The sequence below is a fragment of the Pan troglodytes genome, chromosome 8 (genome assembly GCF_028858775.2).
Source record: "Pan troglodytes isolate AG18354 chromosome 8, NHGRI_mPanTro3-v2.0_pri, whole genome shotgun sequence".
Classification (NCBI taxonomy): domain Eukaryota; kingdom Metazoa; phylum Chordata; class Mammalia; order Primates; family Hominidae; genus Pan; species Pan troglodytes.
This window is the reverse complement of record NC_072406.2, coordinates 26,719,358-26,741,919: the sequence shown is the minus strand read 5'-3', so window position 1 is coordinate 26,741,919 and position 22,562 is coordinate 26,719,358. Positions and strand designations below refer to the sequence as shown.

The 22,562-nt window shown below is 43.5% G+C and overlaps 1 protein-coding gene across 14 annotated transcripts in view; it reads left to right on the top strand.

Annotated features, from left to right (window-relative positions):
* FRMD4A (FERM domain containing 4A) overlaps positions 1-22,562 on the top strand; it is a 688,079-nt gene that overhangs the window by 462,753 nt on the left and 202,764 nt on the right. For all 14 annotated transcript variants that reach the window (XM_063781409.1, XM_054660740.2, XM_054660742.2 and 11 more), the window contains one exon: positions 11,123-11,188. In XM_063781409.1, the coding sequence (XP_063637479.1) occupies positions 11,123-11,188 (66 nt within the window). The remainder of the gene's footprint in view (positions 1-11,122; positions 11,189-22,562) is intronic.

The following is a 22,562-nucleotide window of genomic DNA, read 5'->3' as shown; positions in this document are numbered from 1 at the left end:
CAGCTCCCTTTCCTTTGTAAGGATTAGGCTCTATTCCCTTCCCCAGCCCCTCTCCTAATAATAATGATTAATAATAATAATACAATCCAGTGCTCAGTAGGATTAAGGCTCTGTAGCTCTTCAGAGACTCCGGTTGCTCCAGTTGCAGAACCAAAGATATCCGTGTTTCCAGGCTTGGATGAAAAGTAAAACCTGCAGTTGTGTTGTAAATGAGGGCTTGTGAATAAATCTTCCTAATTGTGTGTATTTCCGGTAGAATAGTGGGTTAAAATGCTGATAATGTACTCGAAATGGAGGTAAAGAAAATCCCGTTTTCAGAAAACGCTCTAACAGTGGCAGAACCTAGGAGGAAACAGGTTCCTCCAAATTTTAGGGGTCCAGCTAGTTGGATGTCACCCAGAAAGCACTGCTGCCCCCCAGGAGCCTGGAGTTCTTTGTGCACCTGCCCGCCACCTGTGAGCGGCTTCTGCCCTGTGCTCCCCAGTATGGTGTCCATGGTGCAGGACCTAATTCTGGGGCCCATGCCATTGCGTCTTTCAGCATCCATCTGCCCTTGTCATTGTAGTCAGAGCGTTGGCTGCCAGGCGTGAGGAGGGTGATTGTGGACCCGCCCCAGCGGAATCTTGGCCTTCCACATCTGTCGCACCTGTCCATCATTCACGCCAGTAGCTTGTTTGGTTGGAAGGTAGAAAGTGCACCCCACCTCCCCACATCACACAACTGAGCTGTGGGTAGGAGTTCCTCTTCAGCAAGATGCCATAACGCCCTCAGGAGAGCTTCCTGTTGTACCAGCCTCTTACCTGCCTGGGTCCACGCCTCATCGTCTACACTTTAGGCCCAGAGACTGATTATTAATGTTTTCTGACACGCCGCCCTGTAGCATTCATGTGGAGATGGTTCATTGCTCGGCCTGGAGGACTTGTGGCTTGAATCACATAGACCGCTGGGTCCCCACACCCGGACTTCTCTTTTGCATTATCAGAGAAAACCGAATTTCCTTTTGCTGCATGAGCAGCAGCAGCAGCGTCCCTAGGATGAGCTTTCCAAAGATCCGCAAGTAAAACGCCAGCCCGGGTTATGACTTGAAGTGCAAACCCGCAGAGGGTTGAGCTTTGAAGAATGCACTGCTATTTCCATTTTCTATTACATCAATATTGTCATGTTAATTTGTTTCTGATAGAGCCACTCACTTAATAACTTCCATCTGGTATATAAGCTGCAGCTGTATCCAGCAGCCAAGAACCTGAAGGACACACCTGCATGTGTTTTGTTTTTTGTTTTTTGAGACAGGATCTCACTCGGTTGCCCAGGCAGGAGTGCAGTGGCCTGATCTCAGTTCACTGCAACTTCTGCCTCTTGGGCTCAGGCAATCCTCCCACCTCAGCCTCCCGAGTAGCAGGGACTACAGGCACACACCACCATGCCCTGCTAATTTTCATATTGTTGTTTTTGGGTTTTGCCATGTTGCCCAGGCAGGTCTCAAACTCCTGAGCTCAAATGATCCTCCTGCCTCTGCTTCCCAAAGTGCTGGCATTACAGTAGTGAGCCGCCGTGCCTGGCCACACCTGCGTATGTTTTTTAAATCCAGGAGAGTCACAATAAAGACAGGTGGAATCGTTTGCCAGAGGTCATAGAGCAAAATAGAAACAAGGTCATTCTCTCTGAATGAGGCTTCTGGTGTCTCGTGCCTGTGTCTCCTTTCCTTCCATCGTCATCTTACTTCAATATGGTATCACTTGAGAACAGAAAAAAAGTAAGCTTGAGATAAACCAGAGGGAAAAGTTATCATAAAAATCATATTACAATGATAATAAAAATGGTTATATAACATTTTTATAAAATAAAAATTTGTATTAAATATTTTATTAAAAAATTACAATCAACCTTTGGCCTTTAAAGGTTTTGGGTAGATCCCACTTGCCCACTTTTGTAATAAGTGTTATTTCCCTGGTATAAGTGAAGTGTGGACAGGGAATTGATGAATTTTATTTTTGAGATGGGGTCTCACTATGTTGCCCAGGCTGGTCTCGAACTCCTGGGCTCAAGCAATCCTTCTGCCTTAGCCTCCTAGGTAGCTGGGATTACAGGGGTGAGCCACCATGCCCAGATAGATGAATTAATAAACATATATAGTATTTATTATATATATATTATTTATTATATATTATATTATATATTATTTATTGTATATTATATATTATTTATTATATATTATATTATATATTATATTATGTATTATTTATTATATATTATATTATATATTATATTATGTATTATTTATTATATATTATATTATATATTTATTATATATCATATTATATTATATATTATTTATTATATATTATATTATATATTATATTATATATTTATTATATATTATATTATATATATTTATTATATATTTATTATATATTGTATATATTTATTATGTATTATATATCATATAATTTTATATCATATACATTATAATTATATATAATATATATTATTTTATATATATTACAATGATATCTATATGGGCTGAAAGTGGTGGCTCACATCTGTAATCCCAGAACTTTGGGAGGCTGTGGTGGGAAGATCACTTGAGCCCAGGAGTTCAAGAGCAGCCTGGACAACATGGCGAGTCCCCATATCTACAAAAAATACAAAAATTAACCCTGTGTGGAGATTTGCGTCTGTAATCCCAGCTACTTGGGAGGCTGAGGTGGGAGAATCTCTTGAGCCCCAGGAAGGCAGAGGTTGCAGTGAGCTGTGATCATGCCACTGAACTCCAGCTGGGACCACGGAGTGAGACCCTGTTTCAAAAACATAAAACAAAAAAACAAACAAAAAATATGATTGTGTATATTTGAAGTTTACATCATAATGCTATTGGATACCCATAGATGTGTAGATACATACAGAACCACAGTAGATAAGGAGGATGAACAAGTCTAGAGATGTAAGGTACAACATGAGGACTAAAGTTAAAATTGTACTGTGTTAGGGTTTTTTGTTACATAAATAGATTTTAGCTGCTCTAGTCCCACAAAAAAAGTAACCATGTGAGATGATAGATATATTAACCGACTCCACTGTAGTAACCATTACACTATCTGTATGTATCTAATTTTTTTGATTGTTTGTTTTTTGAGACAGAGTTTCACTCTGTTGCCCAGGCTGGAGTGCAATGGCTGGATCTCAGCTCACTGCAACCTCCGCCTCCCAGGTTCAAGTGATTCTCCTGCCTCATCCTCCCCAGTAATTGGGATTACAGGTGCCAACACACCTGGCTAATTTTTGTATTTTTAGTAGAGACGAGGTTTCACCATGTTGGCCAGGCTGATCTTGACCTCAAGTGATCTGCCCACCTCGGCCTCCCAAAGCGCTGGGATTACAGGGCAGGGATTAATGTTTTAACAAATTTTAAATTGCCTGAAGTCCTTTCTTTCCATGTGTGTATTTCCCGTAAATTTCTTGAGGTTGCTGTAACTGCGTGACATTCATTCATCTCCTCCTGGCTGTGATGTGCTTTATGATGATTGAGATTTTGTGGTCTTGCAATGTTTGGGTACCTAGATTGGACTTTGAGTCTTCATTTTTCTGTGAAGGAAACTGAAGTGGAAAGAAGGATGTGTCTCTTGAGGTGACCCAGTACCCGGGAGCACCAACAATGACTTGTGCCGGGAAGTTGTAGTCATGGCCTTGGAATTTCCTTCTGAGCCACACAACAGCCTGGGTCAGAGGTCAGATCATGAGGGGCTGCTGTCCCGCATCCGACATCCTCAGGGTGTCCTGTGGTTTAAGGGACTGTGCTCGGGGAAGACGTGCTGTCAGCGGTAAGTCACTGGTAGGGCCTTGGCTTTTGAAATCTAAATTTTCTGTCTGATGACTAAGTTTTAAAGGATAGCATTTCAGGTGGTTTGGGGAGTATTGGTAATTTTCCTAACTGAAGCATGTCTTGGAAGGTTGTTTGTTTTGTGCAATTCTAGTGAGTCATTAATATTGCTGATTTTAATGTCTTGTAAATTTATTGTCTCAAAAATGAATATCAGAAACAACTTGGTGGCTTGCTTTTCACGGGGATGTCAACGAGTAGGCAATTGGTAACTAGACTAAAAAAATGTTTTGGCAGGCCTGTGAACATCTCACTAAACAGCTCTCCTCCCTCACCGTACCTTCCCTCAGCCCCGCCCCACAGTGTCTTCCCTGAAATAGTTTCAGTGTAAATTAGCCTCAGGAAACTAAGAGAATACAGGTGTCAATTGACTCTTTTTTACTTTTTGTTTTAAAAAACACATGTTTTTTTCTGGGTTCAGGATCAATTTGCACAACTGCATTACATTTCTATAAAAATGCTCTAGGCCAGGCACGGTGGCTCATGCTTGTAATCCCAGCACTTTGGGAGGCTAAGGTGGGGAGGGTCACTGGAGTCCAAGAATTTACATAATGAGACGTGTCTCTACAAAAAATAAACACAGTTAGCTGGGCATGGTGGTGTGTGCCTGTAGTCCCAGATACCCAGGAGGCTGAGGTGGGAGGATCGCTTGAGCCTGGGAGGTTGAAGCTGCAGTGAGCTATGATAGCACCAACGCACTCCAGCCTAGGAGACAGAGCAAAACCCTGTCTATAAAAATAAATAAAATAGAATAAAATAAAATAAATAAAATAAAGTAAGCCTGATAGTATCTACCTCCTGTCTTACAAGGACTATGGGTTCAACACATATTATTTCCAAAACCATACAACTGATAATAACAGCTAACGTTATGATGAGTATATACTTCGTTACCAGGTACAGCACTAAGAAATTTCCAAACATTAGTTAATTTAATCATTGCAGGATTCCTAAAAGGTAGACGCTATTTTATCCCTCTTCTACAGACAAGGAACAAGGCTTAAAAAGATGAGGTAAGCTGGGCATGGTGGATCACTCCTGTAATTCCAGTGCTTGTCTGGGAGGCCAAGGCAGGAGGATCAATTGAGCCCAGGAGGTTGAGGCTGCAGTGAGCCAAGATCACACCATTGCACACCAGCCTGGGCAACAGAGCAAGACCCTTTCTCAAAAAAATAAATAAAAACCAAAATGAAACAAAAACCTTCTAAACAGTGGAACTAGGATTCTTTCTTCTCAGCTCCTCCTGCACAGGCATATACCATGGCATAGAAATTATTTTGCAGGCCAGGTGTGGTGGCTCACGCCTGTAATTGCAGCATTTTGGGAGGCCAAGGCGGGTGGATCACCTGAGGTCAGGAGTTCGAGACCAGCCTGGCCAACATGGTGAAACCCCATCTCTACCAAAAATACAAAAACTTAGCCTGGCATGGTGGCGGGTGCCTATAATCCCAGCTACTCGGGAGGCTGAGGCAGGAGAATCGCATGAACTCAGGAGGCAGAAGTTGCAGTGAGCCATGATCGTGCCACTTCACTCCAGCCTGAGTGACAGAGGGAGACACTGGCTCAAAAAAAAAAAAAAAGAAAAAAAAAAGAAGGAAAAAGAAATTATTTTGCAAAGGGCAAGAAAGAAAAGGGAGACAGAGGACATCAACAAGTGGCTAAACCAAAAAGACACAGAGGAAAGAAAGGTGGTATGTTGAGAAAAGGGTGATAGGAAGCAATACATGCAAATAGGGTTGACTTTTTTTTTAATTCAAAGAGCAACTATTCTTAGTAAGACAAATTTGGTTTTCTTTTCTTTTTTTTGACTCAAGATGTTTGCACTGTCTTTAAGAAATGGCCTTGCTATGGCGGGGCGTGGTGGCTCATGCCTATAATCCTAGCACTTTGGGAGGCCAAGGCGGGAAGATCACGTGAGGCCAGGAGTTCGAGACCAGCCTGGCCAACATGGTGAAACCCCGTCTCTACTAAAAATACAAAAATTACAGGAGCGTGTTGGCAAGCACCTGTAATCCCAGCTACTCGGGAAGCTGAGGCAGGAGAATCGCTTGAACCCTGGAGGTGGAGGTTGCAGTGAGCCGAGATCATGCCACTGCACTCCAGCCTGGGCAACAAAATGAGACTCCATCTCACAAAGAGAGAGAGAGAGAAAGAAAGAGAGAGAAAAGACTTTGCCAAACGTTAAATTCTATTACTTTCCGTGTCCCTGTGTGGTGTGGGCAGCAGAATGTTCTGAAGTTGCTGTCTTATGACTGTTTCCAATCTAAGCCTAAATCAGAAAAATTAAATTCCAACTCTGATCTGGGTACTCTGCACCTCTCCAAATAGGGTCACTCATCTTTCTAGATAAAGTTTCTTTTTTACACTTTTTTTAACTGAAAAAAAAAGTAACATGTTAAGTCATATTTGGGTGAGGTGGAGTGGTGTAAACCACCCAGAAGCCTAAAGCGTTGCACATCTACTCCTATATATATATTTTTTTTTGGCCTCTTAATCCCTGTCCACGTGCATGACAATTAGGATACGTATCATTTATTTTTTATTTTTATTTTTTGAGACAGAGTCACACTCTGTCACCCAGGCTGGAATACAGTGGCGCAATCTTGGCTCACTGCAACCACCACCTCCTGGGTTCAAGCAATTCTAGTGCCTCAGCCTCCCAAGTAGCTGGGACTACAGGCGTGCACCACCATGCCCGGCTAATTTTTTTTTTGTATTTTTAGTAGAGACGGGGTTTTGCCATGTTGCCCAGGTTGGTCCCTAACTCCTGAGCTGAGGCAATCCACCTGCCTCCCAAAGGGCTAGGATTACAGGCGTGAGCCACCACGCCAGGCCAGGATACATATCAGTGATAGTCTGCTGTGGTCACTGAAGCTAGTATCATAAATGTGTTTACATGTTTCTGCACAGTCTTCATGTCAGAGTGTACCTTAGCAGCAAAGTTGGATAAATTGGGGCAGACACTTCACTTTCAAAAGAACACTTTTTCGTATTTCCTTTAGAATCACAGGGCACTTGGCAGGCCTCTGCTTGGGCTAGAATTGTATGGTAGCAAGGCAGTTGATTATTGGAATGGTTGCCAGTTGACATCTATGAGAAGCCTTGTTCTCTAAAGGATTTCCTTTGAGGGTGATGCCAGGGCTCCCGTAGTGTCTGAACAGCTGGAAATGAAAAAAAAAGAAACAAAAAAAAAACAAAACAGAACAAAACAAGGGAAAGCAGTATTATTTCACAATTGTTAGTATTGAAAAGAAAATTTCAGAGTGCCTGGCAAGCCAGACAAAGCTACAGATGTCAATTCTTTCTATGTACACACCCAGAATGGTGAAGTTTTCTGAACTGATGATAAGAACAGGATACTCTAATCTTACTTGAGTACGGAACAACAGGCAGGTGCTCCCTTTTGAAAAACAAACCACAGCAGTGCTATCAAAAGAAAGCTGTACCTTCAAAAACATGATGATTCAAAGGTGAGTCTGTTTAGACACTTCTCTGTGCTGTTTGCAGAGACATTTTGCTTTCTACAGGGAGGCATTAAAATATGGAGCATGTTTGTAAATTTCCTAGGAATTACTGTTGAGAAGAGGAAAGAAATTGGAAGACCTAGGGTGGATACTAACATCATGATAAATAGTTACTTCCTTAAATTGCTGAGCAGATAAGGTGAGATTGTTTTATGTAATGAGGATTATTTTTTTCAGATGAAAATGAGAACCTCAGGGAAGACCTTTAAGTGTGAGTGTGAACTTTGTGAGCTTGGAAATATTTCGAGAAAATGATACATTTCATCTTCTTTATTACTGCGATTAAAACTTTATTTGATCCAATAATGTCTTTCAGATACCAATTTGTTTTCATAAAATTTATTAGGCTGTGATTGAGTAACTCAAGAGCATGTTTATACCCTTAACCTTTTATGATAAAACGAAGCTCAGAACTGTTTTATAGATGCAGAAAACAAACAGCATTTCTTTCTTAAAACTCTCCCCTATTCTCTGTCGAGACTTTTCTCAAATCTATGATTAAAGTTTTAAAAGAATTTAACATAACTTTCTGAATGTGATACCATTTTCCTTCTTAAAACTTTTACTCTATTGACCTTAGGTTCTTTCCAATGAGAACTGAATCAGCGTAGCTCGAAATTTTTATCTAAAGTACCTGTGCAATTGCTATTATCTGCCCTATTGAAACTTGAAATTAACATTTCTAGTGTACTTTTTTGATGAAGGAATCATTTATACATGTTGGTATAGCAGCAGCTATTTTAGTCTAATTTAAAATTGTAATGGCTTTCATTGAACTTAGGGAATGATTGAAAGGAAGCTGATGGATTTTTAAAAATTAAGTCAATCAGTGAAGATGCTTACTCTGTGCAAGGTTGATGGATTCTAATAGGACTTGAGCCCATTTTCCCACTAAGACAATTAACACCTGAAGTTAGGGGTTCAATGGGTGAATAAGGACTTTGCATAGACTCATCAAATGTCCACAGCTGCCTGCTTTGACTTGTATGTGCGGAATGGCAAGGCTTTGGATTGAAGTTTTTCCTCTGTGTTTAATCTGTTCGTTGGAGTGTTTAGGAGTATGTGAAACTTTTCTTGATTTTTCTCAGAGCTGGGGGCTGCTGAGTCATTGTTATAACTCAGAATCAAGAGACATTGAGATTAGCCCCCATGTAAGCAGGACATGCTATGTTGTTTTAGATCCCAAAACAAGGAAAACCTGACTTGATGGAAATATGGGATGACTTCTTTTGAGGAAGGAATAAGATAATTTTCTCATAGGATTTCATGACAGCTTTGGATATGTTGGTGATAAGTGAATAATCCCTGTTGAACCAGAAGAGAAGAGACTATCTTTTCTCGTTATTTGCTTAATCTTGCCGTACCTGCAAATACATCGGGGGTTAGGGCTTCACCATATGAGTTTTAGGGGAACACAATCCAGTCCATAACTCCTGGTCTCCAGGAGCTCAGGGTCGAGGATAGGGTCACGAAGGACGCAGGATGGCTGGCCACTGAGTGGGACTGAGCCGTGAGTGCAGTAGGCACCTTCGGCCCGCGACTGTGCTGCTACCTGCTTCCATTTGCAGAGACGCTCATTCTCGTCAAGATAGCAGTTCCAAACCTAACAGGCCTTGAGAAATGTCAGCGTTATTCTTAGCCTGGAGAGTTGGTACGTCCCGTGGCGCATGAGAGAAACGAGACTGCTCTGTAGTCCCAGCTACTCAGGAGGCTGAGGTGGGAGTATCGCTTGAGCCTGGGAAGTGGAGGTTGCAGTGAGTTAAGATCGTATCACTGCACCCCAGCCTGGACAACAAAGCAAGACTCTGTGTAAATAAAAATTAAATTAAAACAAGAGCTCCCTTAGGGCCAGGCACTGTGCTAAGTGTGTAAAGGCAAGATTGTGTCTCATCTGAGACTGTCTTTTTTATCTTTCCTTGAGGAAAGGTTTCTGAGAAGGACCCTCATGGCTGGACAAGGAGACAAGGCCAGGATCTACTGATGCGCATCCTTTCTTTAGATCTGCTTAAAGTGGCCGGTTAGCCACTAAATACAGGGGAAAAGAACTGTATTTAATGGGGACTATAGAGTCATATAAAATAGGCATTGAGTTCTCTAAAGGATTTCCTCTAAAGAAATACAAGGAAGGAAACTTATGTGTCATCTGGTCCAGAGAGGAGCGTTGGAGCTATTTCATACTAGCCTGGGAGAGCCAATTGCTACATTTTCAGGAATGTGGGGTGCCAATTGTAAAGCATAGCCATTGTTAAAATGAAATTATGTACACATGCTTAAACACATGGTGTTAACAAACAAAGATAATAAAAATCTATCCCTTCCTAATTATTTTTATGGCACTTAACTGTTTTCTATGAGCTTGAGGTTATGTTTGTCTATCGTGTCTGTATGTTGGAATTACTAGCAGTGTTGTCATGACAGTGGCTTGAAATCGGACGCAGTAAAGGTATTTAGAGTGCAGCAAGACAGTTTATGGTTAGGACAGTCACCAGTTGACATCCATGAGAAGGCTTGTTCTTCAAAGGATTTCCTTTGAGGGTGATGCCAGGCTCCAGCAAATGCTACAAATCAGGCTTTTTCCTTCCAGAGAGCCAGTTGTTAAATATTCACCAGCACCCCACTGGGCTCGGCCCATTTATTTTTGGATATGAGACAGGGGCATGGAGACGAACGGTAACTTGTCCAGAGTCCTGCAGCCCCTTGTAGGCAGCAGGACCAACACTAGACTTGGGTCTCCCAGGCTTTCTGTTATACCACTCAGAGATTTCAGTCCTGAAAGGCACAAGGGACGGGGTTGGATTTGCCTGTGGGTTCATATCGCCAGTGCTTTTCTATTATTGGTGACAGCGCTGTAGGGAATCAGGTCATACACAAGGAGGGGGCCGATTAACTAACACAGAAATCAAATTCATTGCCAGGTGGGTGGTCATCTGCTTTCTGGTTACCAGCAAGTGGGATAAATGAAGAGGAGGCAGAGATTGGATCCTGAGCTGTGTCCCTAATGCATGCGGGCACAATTATTGAGTGGAAGAATAAGTGAAGAATGAACAACACCCACCACCCCTGAGAATATGTTATATATGTATTTGCTAATTTATTTTACATCTCCCTTATTAGAATATAAGCTCCATGAGGATGGGAACTTTGTCTCGTGTGCTGTGGTACACCCAGCTCCCAGAAAAGTGCCTGGCATATAGAAAGTGCTCAATTGATATTTTCTTTTTTTTTTTTTTTTTTTTTTTTTTTTTGAGAGGGAGTTTTGCTCTTGTTGCCCAGGCTGGAGTGCAGTGGCGCGATCTCGGCTCACTGCAACCTCCACCTCCTGGGTTCAAGCGATTCTCCTGCCTCAGCCTCCCAAGTAGCTGGGATTACAGGTATGCACCACCACACCCGGCTAATTTTGTATTTTTAGTAGAAACGGGGTTTCTCCATGTTAGTCAGGCTCCAGGTTGGTCTCAAACTCCTAACCTCAGGTGATCCGCCCACCTTGGCCTCCTAAAGTACTGGGATTACAGGCGTGAGCCACCGCGCCCGGCCTCAATAGATATTTTTGAATGAATGAATGAATGAACTGATCCTTCCAACTCCTGGCATTATACAGTGCCGACTCCCAGAGGAAGTTTTGCCCAGAGGAATATGCCTGGCAGAGTGCAGCGTCGGCGACCCTCTAACCCTTTGTCTGGCTGCTAGACTCTCAGTGACTACCATTTCTCTTCCCTCTTAGATGACGGAGGGCCGCCGATGTCAAGTACATCTTCTTGATGACAGGAAGCTGGAACTCCTAGTACAGGTAAATCGCTTTTGGTCAACTTTCTGAGTTTCTTTGGTGACTGATGTGGTTTCAGACCTTGATCCAGCTGGGGATGAAGGGGGATTTGGTAAACTGTTTTTAAATCTCTGTTAATATCTGTGAGAGAATGACTAGGACCCACCAGGGTGTTTTGTGTGTGTGCTATTTTGGTTGTATCTGTACACCAGCCTAAGACATCCAAGGCCAGATGTACATCTACCCTATTGTTACAAATTTCTAGAAAAGGAAATTCCACAATGCCCTTAGCTATTCTTTCTGCCTGGAAGGAGTTAACTACAATGTAACCTAAGTAACTCTTGCTGTAACTAAAATTGATTTAGTCTTCCTTGCTCAGAGGGGATAGAAAAAGGTTTGGTTCTTTTTGTTTGTTTTTGTGTTTTGTTTTGTTTTGAGACAGAGTCTCACTCTTGTTGCCCAGACTGAAGTGCAGTGGCACGATCTCAGCTCACTGTAACCTCTGCCTCCCAGGTTCAAGCGATTCTCCTGCCTCAGCCTCCCAAGTAGCTGGGATTACAGGCATGTGCCACCATTCCCGGCTAATTTTTTATATTTTTAGTTGAGACGGGGTTTCTGCATGCTGGTCAGACTGGTCTCGAACTCCTGACCTCAGGTGATCTGCCTGCCTCGGCCTCCGAAAGTGCTGGGATTATAGACATGAGCCACTGTGCCTGGCCTAAAGGTTTGTTCTTTTCTTTTCCAGTTGAGATTAAAGAGGAACAATCTCTGTACTCTGTCCTCTTTCTAAGTGCTAAGCGACCCCCTTCTTACCCCATCTCATGAGTTGACATTGGCATCACTTGTGAGCATCTGGAGAAACTGAGATGCAGGAAATCAATCAATTCCAACTAAGAACACATCAGTGTCAGCAAAATTGGAGAAGTAATTGGAATCATAGACCCTCACCTTTTTCAACTTGTTCTTAAACACACCATTGTTTGACCCAAAGCTCTAAAGAATGGTGTCTCCAACTCTGACTTTAAAAGTTTACCATTCCAGATCTGTTGTTCAATGCCAATTTTTATTACATTTGCTTGCTGTTTATTCTTAGATGTCTATCTCCAAGTCCTAGAGCATTGTGTCTCATTCTCTATCACATTTTGTTGTGAGGAAGCTGCAGTTCATCAGTGAGTTGAGAGGATACCATCTGCTCATGGGGGAAGTGATGCTACTTCGAAGGGGAAGCTCGCATGCAGACACTTTCGTCTTGCGTTGCCTTGTACATGCTGCTTGGAATTGAAAATGTTCAAACTGCTGACTTTGAGTGAATACTTTTAATAGGATTCAAATGATAAAGGCTTTATAAATGCAATATAGGAAACAAAATAGGAAAAAGGCTCATAAGCACATGACGCTAATTCAAGTGTTGTTCCCTTTTTGGTGGATTTCTTTCCAGCATTTTTCATATTTATATTTCTTGCATGGCTGTAATCATAGTACATGTGTAATTCTACATATCTTATTTTTCCTTTTCCACTTACCATTGTCTTTCGCTAACATTTTCTAAGTTATGGTAATACTGTAAATTGTCATTCTCCTGAACAGCTGCATAAATTCTAGAAATTGATATACCATTATTATCTAATCATTTCCCCATTTGAGTATATTTAAGGGATTTTAAAAAAATAATTTTACCACTATTACAAGTAAATGCTGTGATTAACATATCCCTATATATAGGGTTCTCCTGCATTTTAGATTACGGCTGTTTTAGGCTAGATTCCATGGCCTAAAGTCATTAAAAGTCAAATTTGTGGTTTGAATTTGGAAGAATGAGGCAATAAAGGGAAACCATCAAATTGAGTGAGATCTCGTTAATTAGCAGAATCGTTAACTGAGAAACATTTGAAGCTTCAAATTGCCAAGACTCAGTGCGAAGAGTTTATAGGCGAGTGGTCTGGTGTATTTTACATGCTTTTCCTGAATCAAAGCTTGGAGGTTTAGAAAGAAGCCACCTTCTGGAATAGGAAATGAGACCTCAAATGGCAGTTTAGAAACTATCTCTTGGCCAGCCTGCTTTCAGAAAAAAATAGATTTAATTACTGATGTGTGCAGTTTGGGAACAGTTGTCCTCAACCCTATAAAATCAAGAAAATGTTGAATTAGGCGAACGAGAGAAGTTCATGTTCTTTCCACTGCTTTATAGAACAGGCTTCCTGTGTTATTCTGTCTTCCTGGAACATGCTCCTTCCCACAACCCCGCGCCCTGGACCTGGCTGGTCTCTCTTAGGTCTTTACATCACAACTTGGAAGACACCCTCCACCAAGGCTTTCCCTGACCCCCTCCGCCTAGTCTGTACTGAGTTTCTTTCTTATGACACGGCCACAACTCGCTGTGATTGGTTGTGTACTTGTTATCACTTCCTGGAGCCCCCAACAGTTTGAGGGCTAGATCTGTGTCTCCATCATGGTGTATCCCCAGTACCTAGCCCAGGGTCAGGCACATAATGTCACTAAATAAAGACTTGTTGAATGAAAGAATGGACAAACCTAAGATGTCTTGACATAACTTCCCCCAAAGACTTCTTGCCAGAGTACCAGTTGCTTCACAGAGGATTTAGCTTAACACACACACACACACACACACACACACACTTGCACAAAATCTATCTATAGATACACACACTATCTACCTATACATAGATACACACACAATCTATCTACACACTGAGAGATATACACACTACCTATACATAGATAGATACACGCACTATTTATCTAGGCATTGATAGTGCGTGTATCTATGTATAGATAGATAGATAGATAGATAGATAGATAGATAGATAGATAGATAGTGTTTGTGTGTGTTAAGCTAAATACATATATATATTTATATTTATATATATGGAAAGATTCTAAATTAATTGCAGAATGGGCTTTAGCAAAACTTGGAGAAACAAAATTAAAACTACTGAATGAAAGGCAGTTTAAATCTATCACTCTTTTTTTCTCCTCTGCAAAATTCTGTTGTCCAGGATTCTATCTGTTGGGCAGTATCCTTTCCAAAGGGAATCTGGATTCTCTAGCTCATCTGGACCCACCTCTAGGTTTTTAATAAAACATTTGACCTAAACTATTTCATATTTTACATTCAGAGAGTGGTAGCCTTCAGGTTCATTTATACTTTAGTCATCAAAATATATTAAACACTGAGACTGATATTGTTAAGAATAATTTCAGAACATTTGTAATAAGCCTTAGACAAAGCAATGCCTTTCCTGATCTTTTGACCTGGAGCTGTAGAAATGGGGATGGGTGGAAAAGACACCTACATTGACCTGACAAGGTTTGTAACATGGAAAGTCAGGTTTAGAGCAAGTGTTTCTCTCCCCCAGAGAAGTAAATGGGTGTGCATGAGGGTGGCTGACTGAAAGATATTAATAAGATGGGGCAGATTGGGGAGGTTAGTTTCTACCCACTATGAGGATAGGATCCTCATCAAAGGCTATACCTCAGATCTTCAGACACAGAGGAGCTTCTATGGCATCAATGTTGGGCAAGAAAGCTGATGGCATCCAAACTGACTCCCCATTTGCCTCTTGCCAGGAGGATGCAGTAAGCAGACAACCACACAGATAATTTCATGCAGCACTGTAAACTCGGCCACTCCAAGCATAACATTTCCCTTCTTTGGGTTGCAGAGAAAAAATGGCTGTCATCCTAATGTTTCATGCTTATTCCATATAGCACTTTGAGATTACCAAGTGAAATCTGTGCTTCCAAATCCTCTATTGCTCTGAGTAGATCATACGTTACTCACAGTAGGGGAGGGCAAACAGTCAAGAGTGACATACTAGGAATTAATATTTGAGACGCTCATCCCTAAATCCACAGGCAATTTCCTGACACCCACGTCTTTACCAGGTAGCTCCTTAAGTCCTGAAATTCCACTTAAGAGCAGCTGGAAGGTGACGTGAACATTCAGCCCCAGAGCATGCCTGCAGCCTTGGTTGTGGACACATGCAGGTTGCATAGAAAGATTGCCCTGCAGTTCAGCCCACAGACAGCATCTTCTGCTCTGTCTTCCAAAATTGTTTCCACCAGTTGGAAATGTACTTTAAAAAAAGCCTTTATCAGGCCGGATGCAGTGGCTTACACCTATAATCCCAGCACTTTGGGAGGCCAAGAAGAGTGGATCACTTGAGGTCAGGAGTTCGAGACCAGCCTGGCCAACATGGTGAAACCCTGCCTCTACTAAACATACAAAAAAAAAAAAAAAAAAAAAAAAAGCTCGGTGTGGTTGTGCACGCCTGTAATCCCAGCTACTTGGGAAGATGAGACAGGAGAATCACTCGAACCTGGGAGGCGGAGGTTGCAGTGAGCCAAGATCACACCACTGCACTCCAGCCTGGGCGACAGAGCAAGACTTTGTCCCCCACCTGAAAAAAAGAACAAAAGCCTTCATCAAAATGAGAGGAGCCACCCTCATCGCAGTCTTGGAACCTTCTGGAGGACGCTATAGCCAGATATGGGGGGCGGAGCATGTTTTATGGTCAGCCAAACTCCCTAAGTCTCGTTGTCATATCCTTGCTCCTTGAAAATTATTTTCTTAATTTATTCTCTGACCCGAATGTATATTTGGGGGAGTATTTTGAGAGCAGAGAAAGGGAAGTGTGCTTTAGCCATAGTGAGAATGATTTAAGTAAGAATTTCCGGACAGTGAGAGTTGCTAGATGGGGTACAGGAAGCCGTTAGTAGGAAAGATTCTGGACTCTTTCTCTTGACCTTCATAAAAATAGAGTGGATTTTCACTAGAATGGAATGGCTGAGGTGTGGCCCTTCCTTATTTGGTTCTCTTGAGGCTTGTGAGACTGTAGATATCCTGTCTCACAGGGAGCCGGCCCAGTGCCAGAAAAACCGACCTGACCTTCTACTGCTAGGCAGGCTTCGTTTCAGTGCTTCTCCCCATCACTTTAGATGAGTGGTTGGCCGAATTTCTTCCCCATCCCCACTTTTTGGGTTTTTTTTGTTTTTTGGTTTTTTTTGAGACAGAGTCTTGCTCTATCGCCCAGGCTAGAGTGCAGTGGTGCAATCTTGGCTCACTGCAACCTCCACTTCCTAGGTTCAAACGATCTCCTGTCTCAGCCTTCCGAGTAGCTGGGACTATAGGCCTGCATCACCATGCCCAGCTACTTTTGTATTTTTAGTAGAGACGGGGTTGCGCCATGTTGACGAGGCTGGTCTGGAATTCCTGACCTCAGGTGACCCACCCACCACAGCCTCCCACAAAGTGCTGGGATTAGAGGCATGAACCACCACACCTGGCCCCCACTTTTTTTTCAGGTAGGGTCTCGCTCTGTCAACCAGTGGTGCAGTGGTGCGATTACAGCTCACTGCAACCTCAACCTTCTGGGATCAAGTGATCCTCCCATCTCAGCCTCTCCAGTAGCTGGGGCTGACAGATGTGCATTACCACGCCCTGCTAATTTTTTAAATTTTTAGAGAGACAGGGTCTCCCTCTGCTGCCCAGGCTGGTCTCCAACTCCAGATCCCAAGTGATTCTCCTGCTTTGGTCCTTCTCAAAGTGTTAAGATGGCAGGCGTGAGCCACTGCCAACACGCCCGGCCCTTCTTCCCTTTGATGATAAGAGCTTTACACATAGGAGTGCTCTCCATCCCCTCAATTCTGCCACAGTGAACCTCGCACCTTGCTTTCTCCAGGGAGCTGCCCCATGATGTAAGTCTCCTTTCCAAGTTCCAAGCTGCCTTAGGATTTCCACATCTCTCCCCTCTGACCCAGTCCCTTAGTGGCCATTGGCAAGACATTTACAACTGTCCACTGTGTGCAAATAGAGGAACAAAGCGTCCCTATGATTCCGAGAAGTGGAGCAAACTGTGACTAGTCTGTGTTTTCTAAGGGAATTAAAGATAGCAGTTAGATTATTGCCATGTCTTACCCAGGGCTCATAATCCTGAGATTATGAGGAGACATAATCTCCTCATAACCAAGACAGAAGCATTTGGAAAGATCTAAGCTCCACCTGGTGGTACAGTAGCCACCAGCCACATGTGGCCATTGAGCAAAATGTGGCCAGTGCAAATGGAGAGGTATGCAAGTATAAATCACACGCCAGCTGTGTGCAAGCATAAATCACACGCCAGCTGTGTGCAAGCATAAATCACACGCCAGCTGTGTGCAAGCATAAATCACACGCCAGCTGTGTGCAAGCATAAATCACACGCCAGCTGTGTGCAAGCATAAATCACACGCCAGCTGTGTGCAAGCATAAATCACACGCCAGCTGTGTGCAAGCATAAATCACACGCCAGCTGTGTGCAAGCATAAATCACACGCCAGCTGTGTGCAAGCATAAATCACACGCCAGCTGTGTGCAAGCATAAATCACACGCCAGCTGTGTGCAAGCATAAATCACACGCCAGCTGTGTGCAAGCATAAATCACACGCCAGCTGTGAGCAAGTATAAATCACACGCCAGCTGTGAGCAAGTATAAATCACACGCCAGCTTGTGAAGGCTTCCTATGAAACTTAAGTAAAATGTCTTGGAAATGATTTTTGCCTTGGTGAGTCCGTGTTAAAATGATAATATTTTGGATATATTAAGATAAAATAAATATATAATAAATTTCACCTTTAAACTTTTTAAATATGGCTAAAAAAATTAAAATCTTGGCCCAGGTGTGGTGGCTCACGCCTGTAATCCCAGCACTTTGGGAGGCTGAGGTGGGCAGATCATGAGGTCAGGAGATCAAGACCATCCTGGCCAACATGCTGAAACCCTGTCTCTACCAGGCATGGTGGCGTGCGCCTGTAGTCCCAGCTACTCGGGAGGCTGAGGCAAGGGAATCACTTGAACCCGGGAGGTGGAAGTTGCAGTGAGTCGAGGTCACGCCACTGCACTCCAGCCCGGCAACAGAGCAAGACTCCATCTCAAAAAAAAAAAAAAAAAATTAAAATCTTACATTGGGCTAACTTTCGTGGCTCACGTTGTATTTCTTTTGGATGGCTATTTCTAGAGCAGTAGGCCCAAACCTTTTGGCACCAGGGACTGGTTTCATGAAAGACAATTTTTCCACAGATGGGGTGTGGGAGGTATGGTTTCAGGATGATTCAAGCATATTACATTTATTGTGCACTTTATTTCCATGATTACTACATTGTAACATAAAATGAAATAATTCTACAGCTCACCATAATGTCAAATCAGTGGGAGCCCTGAGCTTGTTTTCCTGCAACTAGATGGTCCCACATGTGCGTGATGGGCATCAGGCATTAGAATCTTTTTTTTTTTTTAATTTTTGAGACAGAGTCTTGCTTTGTCACCAGGCTGGAGTGCAGTGGTGCAATCTCAGCTCACTGTAACCTTCGCCTCCTGAGTTCAAGCGATTCTCCTGCCTCAGCCTCCTGAGTGGCTGGGATTACAGGCAGGCGCCACCACACCCAACTAATTTTTGTATTTTTAGTAGAGACAGGGTTTCACCATGTTGGCCAGGACAGTCTCGATCTCCTGACCTCATGATCCACCTGCCTCGGCCTCCCAAAGTGCTGGGATTACAGGTGTGAGCCACCACGCCTGGCCTAGATTCTTATGAGTGTGCAAACTAGATCCCTCACGTGTATAGTTCACAGTAGGGTTTGGACTCCTGTGAGAATCTAATGCTGCTGCTGATCTGACAGGAGGTGGGGCTCAGGCAGTAATGCAAGCAATGGGGAGAGGCTATAAGTATAGGTGAAGCTTCTCTCGCTGCTCATCTCCTGCTGTGCAGCCCCATTCCTAACAGGCCATAGACTGATACCAGTCCATGGCCCAGGGGTTGGGGATTCCTGCTATAGAAGATAGAAAACAATTTAAGCTAGAGAAAATATTATGAAGGCAATCGAATTGTTTGGGGTTACCCAGATATAATACTGGATGTTTGGCACAATAATGACTACATTTTACAATTCTTTTTCTTTTTCTTTTTCTTTTTTTGTTTTATTTTGAGACGAAGTCTCACTCTGTCGCCCAGGCTGGAGTGCAGTGACGTGATCTCTGCTCACGGCAACCTCTGCCTCCCGGGTTCAAGTGATTTTCCCACCTCAGCCTCCAGAGTTGCTGGGATTACAGGCACCCGCCATCATGCCCGGCTAATTTTTGTGTGTTTGTAGAGATGGGATTTCACTGTGTTGGCCAGGCTTCTCTGAAACTCCTGATCTCAGGTGATCCACCCGCCTTGGCCTCCCAAAGTGCTGGGATTACAGGCATGAGCCACTACACCTGGCCTACAATTCTTTATAGAATTTATATGGAGCATATCTTATTTAATCCTCACAGTAACTGTGTAAAGTAGGTGCCAAGCAAACAGAAATTCAGAAAGATTAAATAACTTGCTCAAGGTCACGTAGCTAGTGAAGTATAGGTAGCTCGAGCATAGGTCCTCTGATAGTATAGCCCATTCTCTTTTCACTGCACCATAACCAGTATATATAATAAAAACCCAAGATGCACAAGATATGATCTATTAATAGTTCACCTGGAATATGCTCCTCTGCCAGCCCCTGACACCAGAGCCATAAACGATGGCAACCAAAGACTTCGAACCTTATCTCAGGTCTGCAATGGAAGATGGGCTTACCCAGGTCATTTCATTCCTGTGAACTCACTTCCTAACCTATCTGGGAAAGCCTGAAACATGTGACACATCCTCATGAAGGACTTGTGCGTCCTGCGTAAGTCTCGGGCTAGCAGGTGCGGAAGACACTTCCACAGCAGTGGATGAAATAATGGTCGCCTTCCTGTCACTTTCCTCTGTCTGACAGCGATGCTGGTGATATCCCATCTTAAAGGTCGAGTACATTAATATGGGCTGTCAGTAAAATAGCACTGAGGGCAAGTAAATAGTCTGGGCTATTATGGGCTAGAAAAAAAAATGTATGACTTTTTAAAAATCTAGAACTGTAATAATCTTACCTAAAATAGGTGAATAAACTTGGTTCTCTTTTTTTTTGAGATGGAGCCTCACTCTGTCACCCAGGCTGGGGTGCAGTGGTGTAATCTCGGCTTACTGGCTTATTGCAACCTCTACCTCCTGGGTTCAAGCAATTCTCCTGCCTCAGCCTCCTGGGTTCAAGTGCTTCTCCTGCCTCAGCCTCCCAAGTAGCTGGGATTACAGGCACCTGCCTCCAACCCCAGCTTATTTTTTTATTTTTAGTAGAGGTGGGATTTCACCATGTTGGCCAGGCTGGTCTCGAACTCCTGACCTCAGGTGATCCACCCACCTGAGCCTCCCAAATGCTGGGATTACAGGTATGAGCCACTGCGCCCGGCCTAAACTTGGATTCTCTATGCACAGGTGCACACCCATGTTTATATTCACCCTCACAGCCCAGCCTTAGCAACTTCTGTGGTTAATGATATTCTGCAAAAATGCAAGAGATGGCCAGGTGCTGTGGCTCACGCCTGTAATCCCAACACTTTGGGAGGCCGAGGTGGGTGGGTCACCTGAGGTCGGGACTTTGAGACCAGCCTGACCAACATGGTGAAAGCCTGTCTCTACTAAAAATACAAAATTAGCCGGGCATGGTGGTGCATGCCTGTATCCCAGCTACTCGGGAGGCTGAGGCAGGAGAATCCCTTGAACGTGGGAGATGGAGGTTGCAGTGAGCCAAGATCACACCATTGCACTCTAGCCTGGGCAACAAGAGTGAACTCCGTATCAAAAAAAAAAATGCAGGAGATTGTTTTCTACCAAGTAAAGCAGGAATCCCCCCCAAAGTGCATGTTGCCAAGCAGAGAATATGGAGTTGATTCCGTGTCTTCCCAACTGAGTAGTGTGGGCAGGTGGGCTCGTTGTGGTCTGCCTGCTGGGCCATCTACCGAGGCGTGCTCCAGGTCTGCCATCTGCTCCTGTCTGGTCTGAATCCACCAGGAGTTTCTGTCACAGCCAAGGGCTGGGAAGGCGTGTGCAGAAGCTGGGAGCAGACAGAGGGACTCAGTGTTATGAACCTTCTGTCCGGGACCTCCCAGGCCACCAGGCCACCTCCTGAAACAAGAGCCAAAGGGGTTCAGGCAGCCCCACTTTGGGCTGACCTCACACCTCACTGCGATCCCATCATCATTTATTAGGCTCCTCTCTGCAAAGCTGGGCACTCCACCAAATGAGCAAAACAGATGTCTTCCCAGCCCCCAGGGGTGGCTGATAATATTTAACATTTGAAAAGCACATGGTGAAGAAAGACATGTTAAGATATAGAGCACAGACGGATAACGCAATGGTAAATCTATTTGTAATAAAAAACGCATTGAGTGATGGAGAGGAATAAGAAATAGTCCATAAAATATACTCTTGGGGAGCACAAGCAGCTAAGTCGTTTCCCCCTTGGTAAGGAGGGAGGAGACACGATCCATCTTCCTTCTTCAGCCAAGGCCTTTGTAGAAAAGTCGGTAAGCTTTCTTTCTGCCCTGGTTAGAACAAAGGGGAATTCCAGTCTCCCCAAGAGGCTGTGAGAGAGGGCTGAGCATCAGGATACAGCAGATTGATGCGATCATCTAGGGAACCCCCCGCCACGTATACACACACACACACACACACACACACACGTACACACACACACTCACACCCAGGTGCTGGTTGAGGAGAGGAGAAGAGACCATCCCCATCTCCCCAGCCTAATGGGTCCACGCTGCCAGTTGCCTGGCAACACCCCTTCTTTGCGCCCCTGCCCCCCTCCCCCTTCTTCCTGGACCACCTCCATGTCTGTGCCCCTTGTCCCTTTGATGCCAATTTTAACCTGTTGTAAAATGTATTCATTGAAACCACTTGAAATTGCCAATATTTGGCAGACTTTGTCCTGCTAAGGGGACAATTTCATGTGGCTCAAACGTAAAGGGAGAGAGAAAAAAAGGGAGAGAAGACTTAGCCCTCCAGAACATTGCAGGTGGTTGTTTCTTTTACTACTGAGTTATTTTTTCCGTGATATCTTCACAAAATCCTTTCCATGTCCTCCCTATGGTGCCCCATAGGAGACTCTGTGCAGATGGGAGCCTCAGGATAGGACATTAAACTACATGCTCCTAGTTTCTGTCTTTCTGCTAAGGGGGGATAAGAAGGGATTGGGGAGATTAAAACAAACTCAACTCACAATGCAGTTCTGCAAAATGCAAACGACTGTATTTACAGGGGAAAGGCACACATGTGTGCACACACCTCTATGTAGAACATAAGGATGGGGTAACAGGGACCCAAGGGGTAACAAATCTGTGGCTGTCATCGTTTTTATTAATCCATAACTCACAGTTTGATTTTGGGCACATTGCTTAATTCAAGTACTTGCTTGTTTGGTAAATATTTATTATTTGTCTACCGCCGTGCTATGCAGATCTAAGCATCCGTTTATTTGGGTTAGGAGTTCCTGTC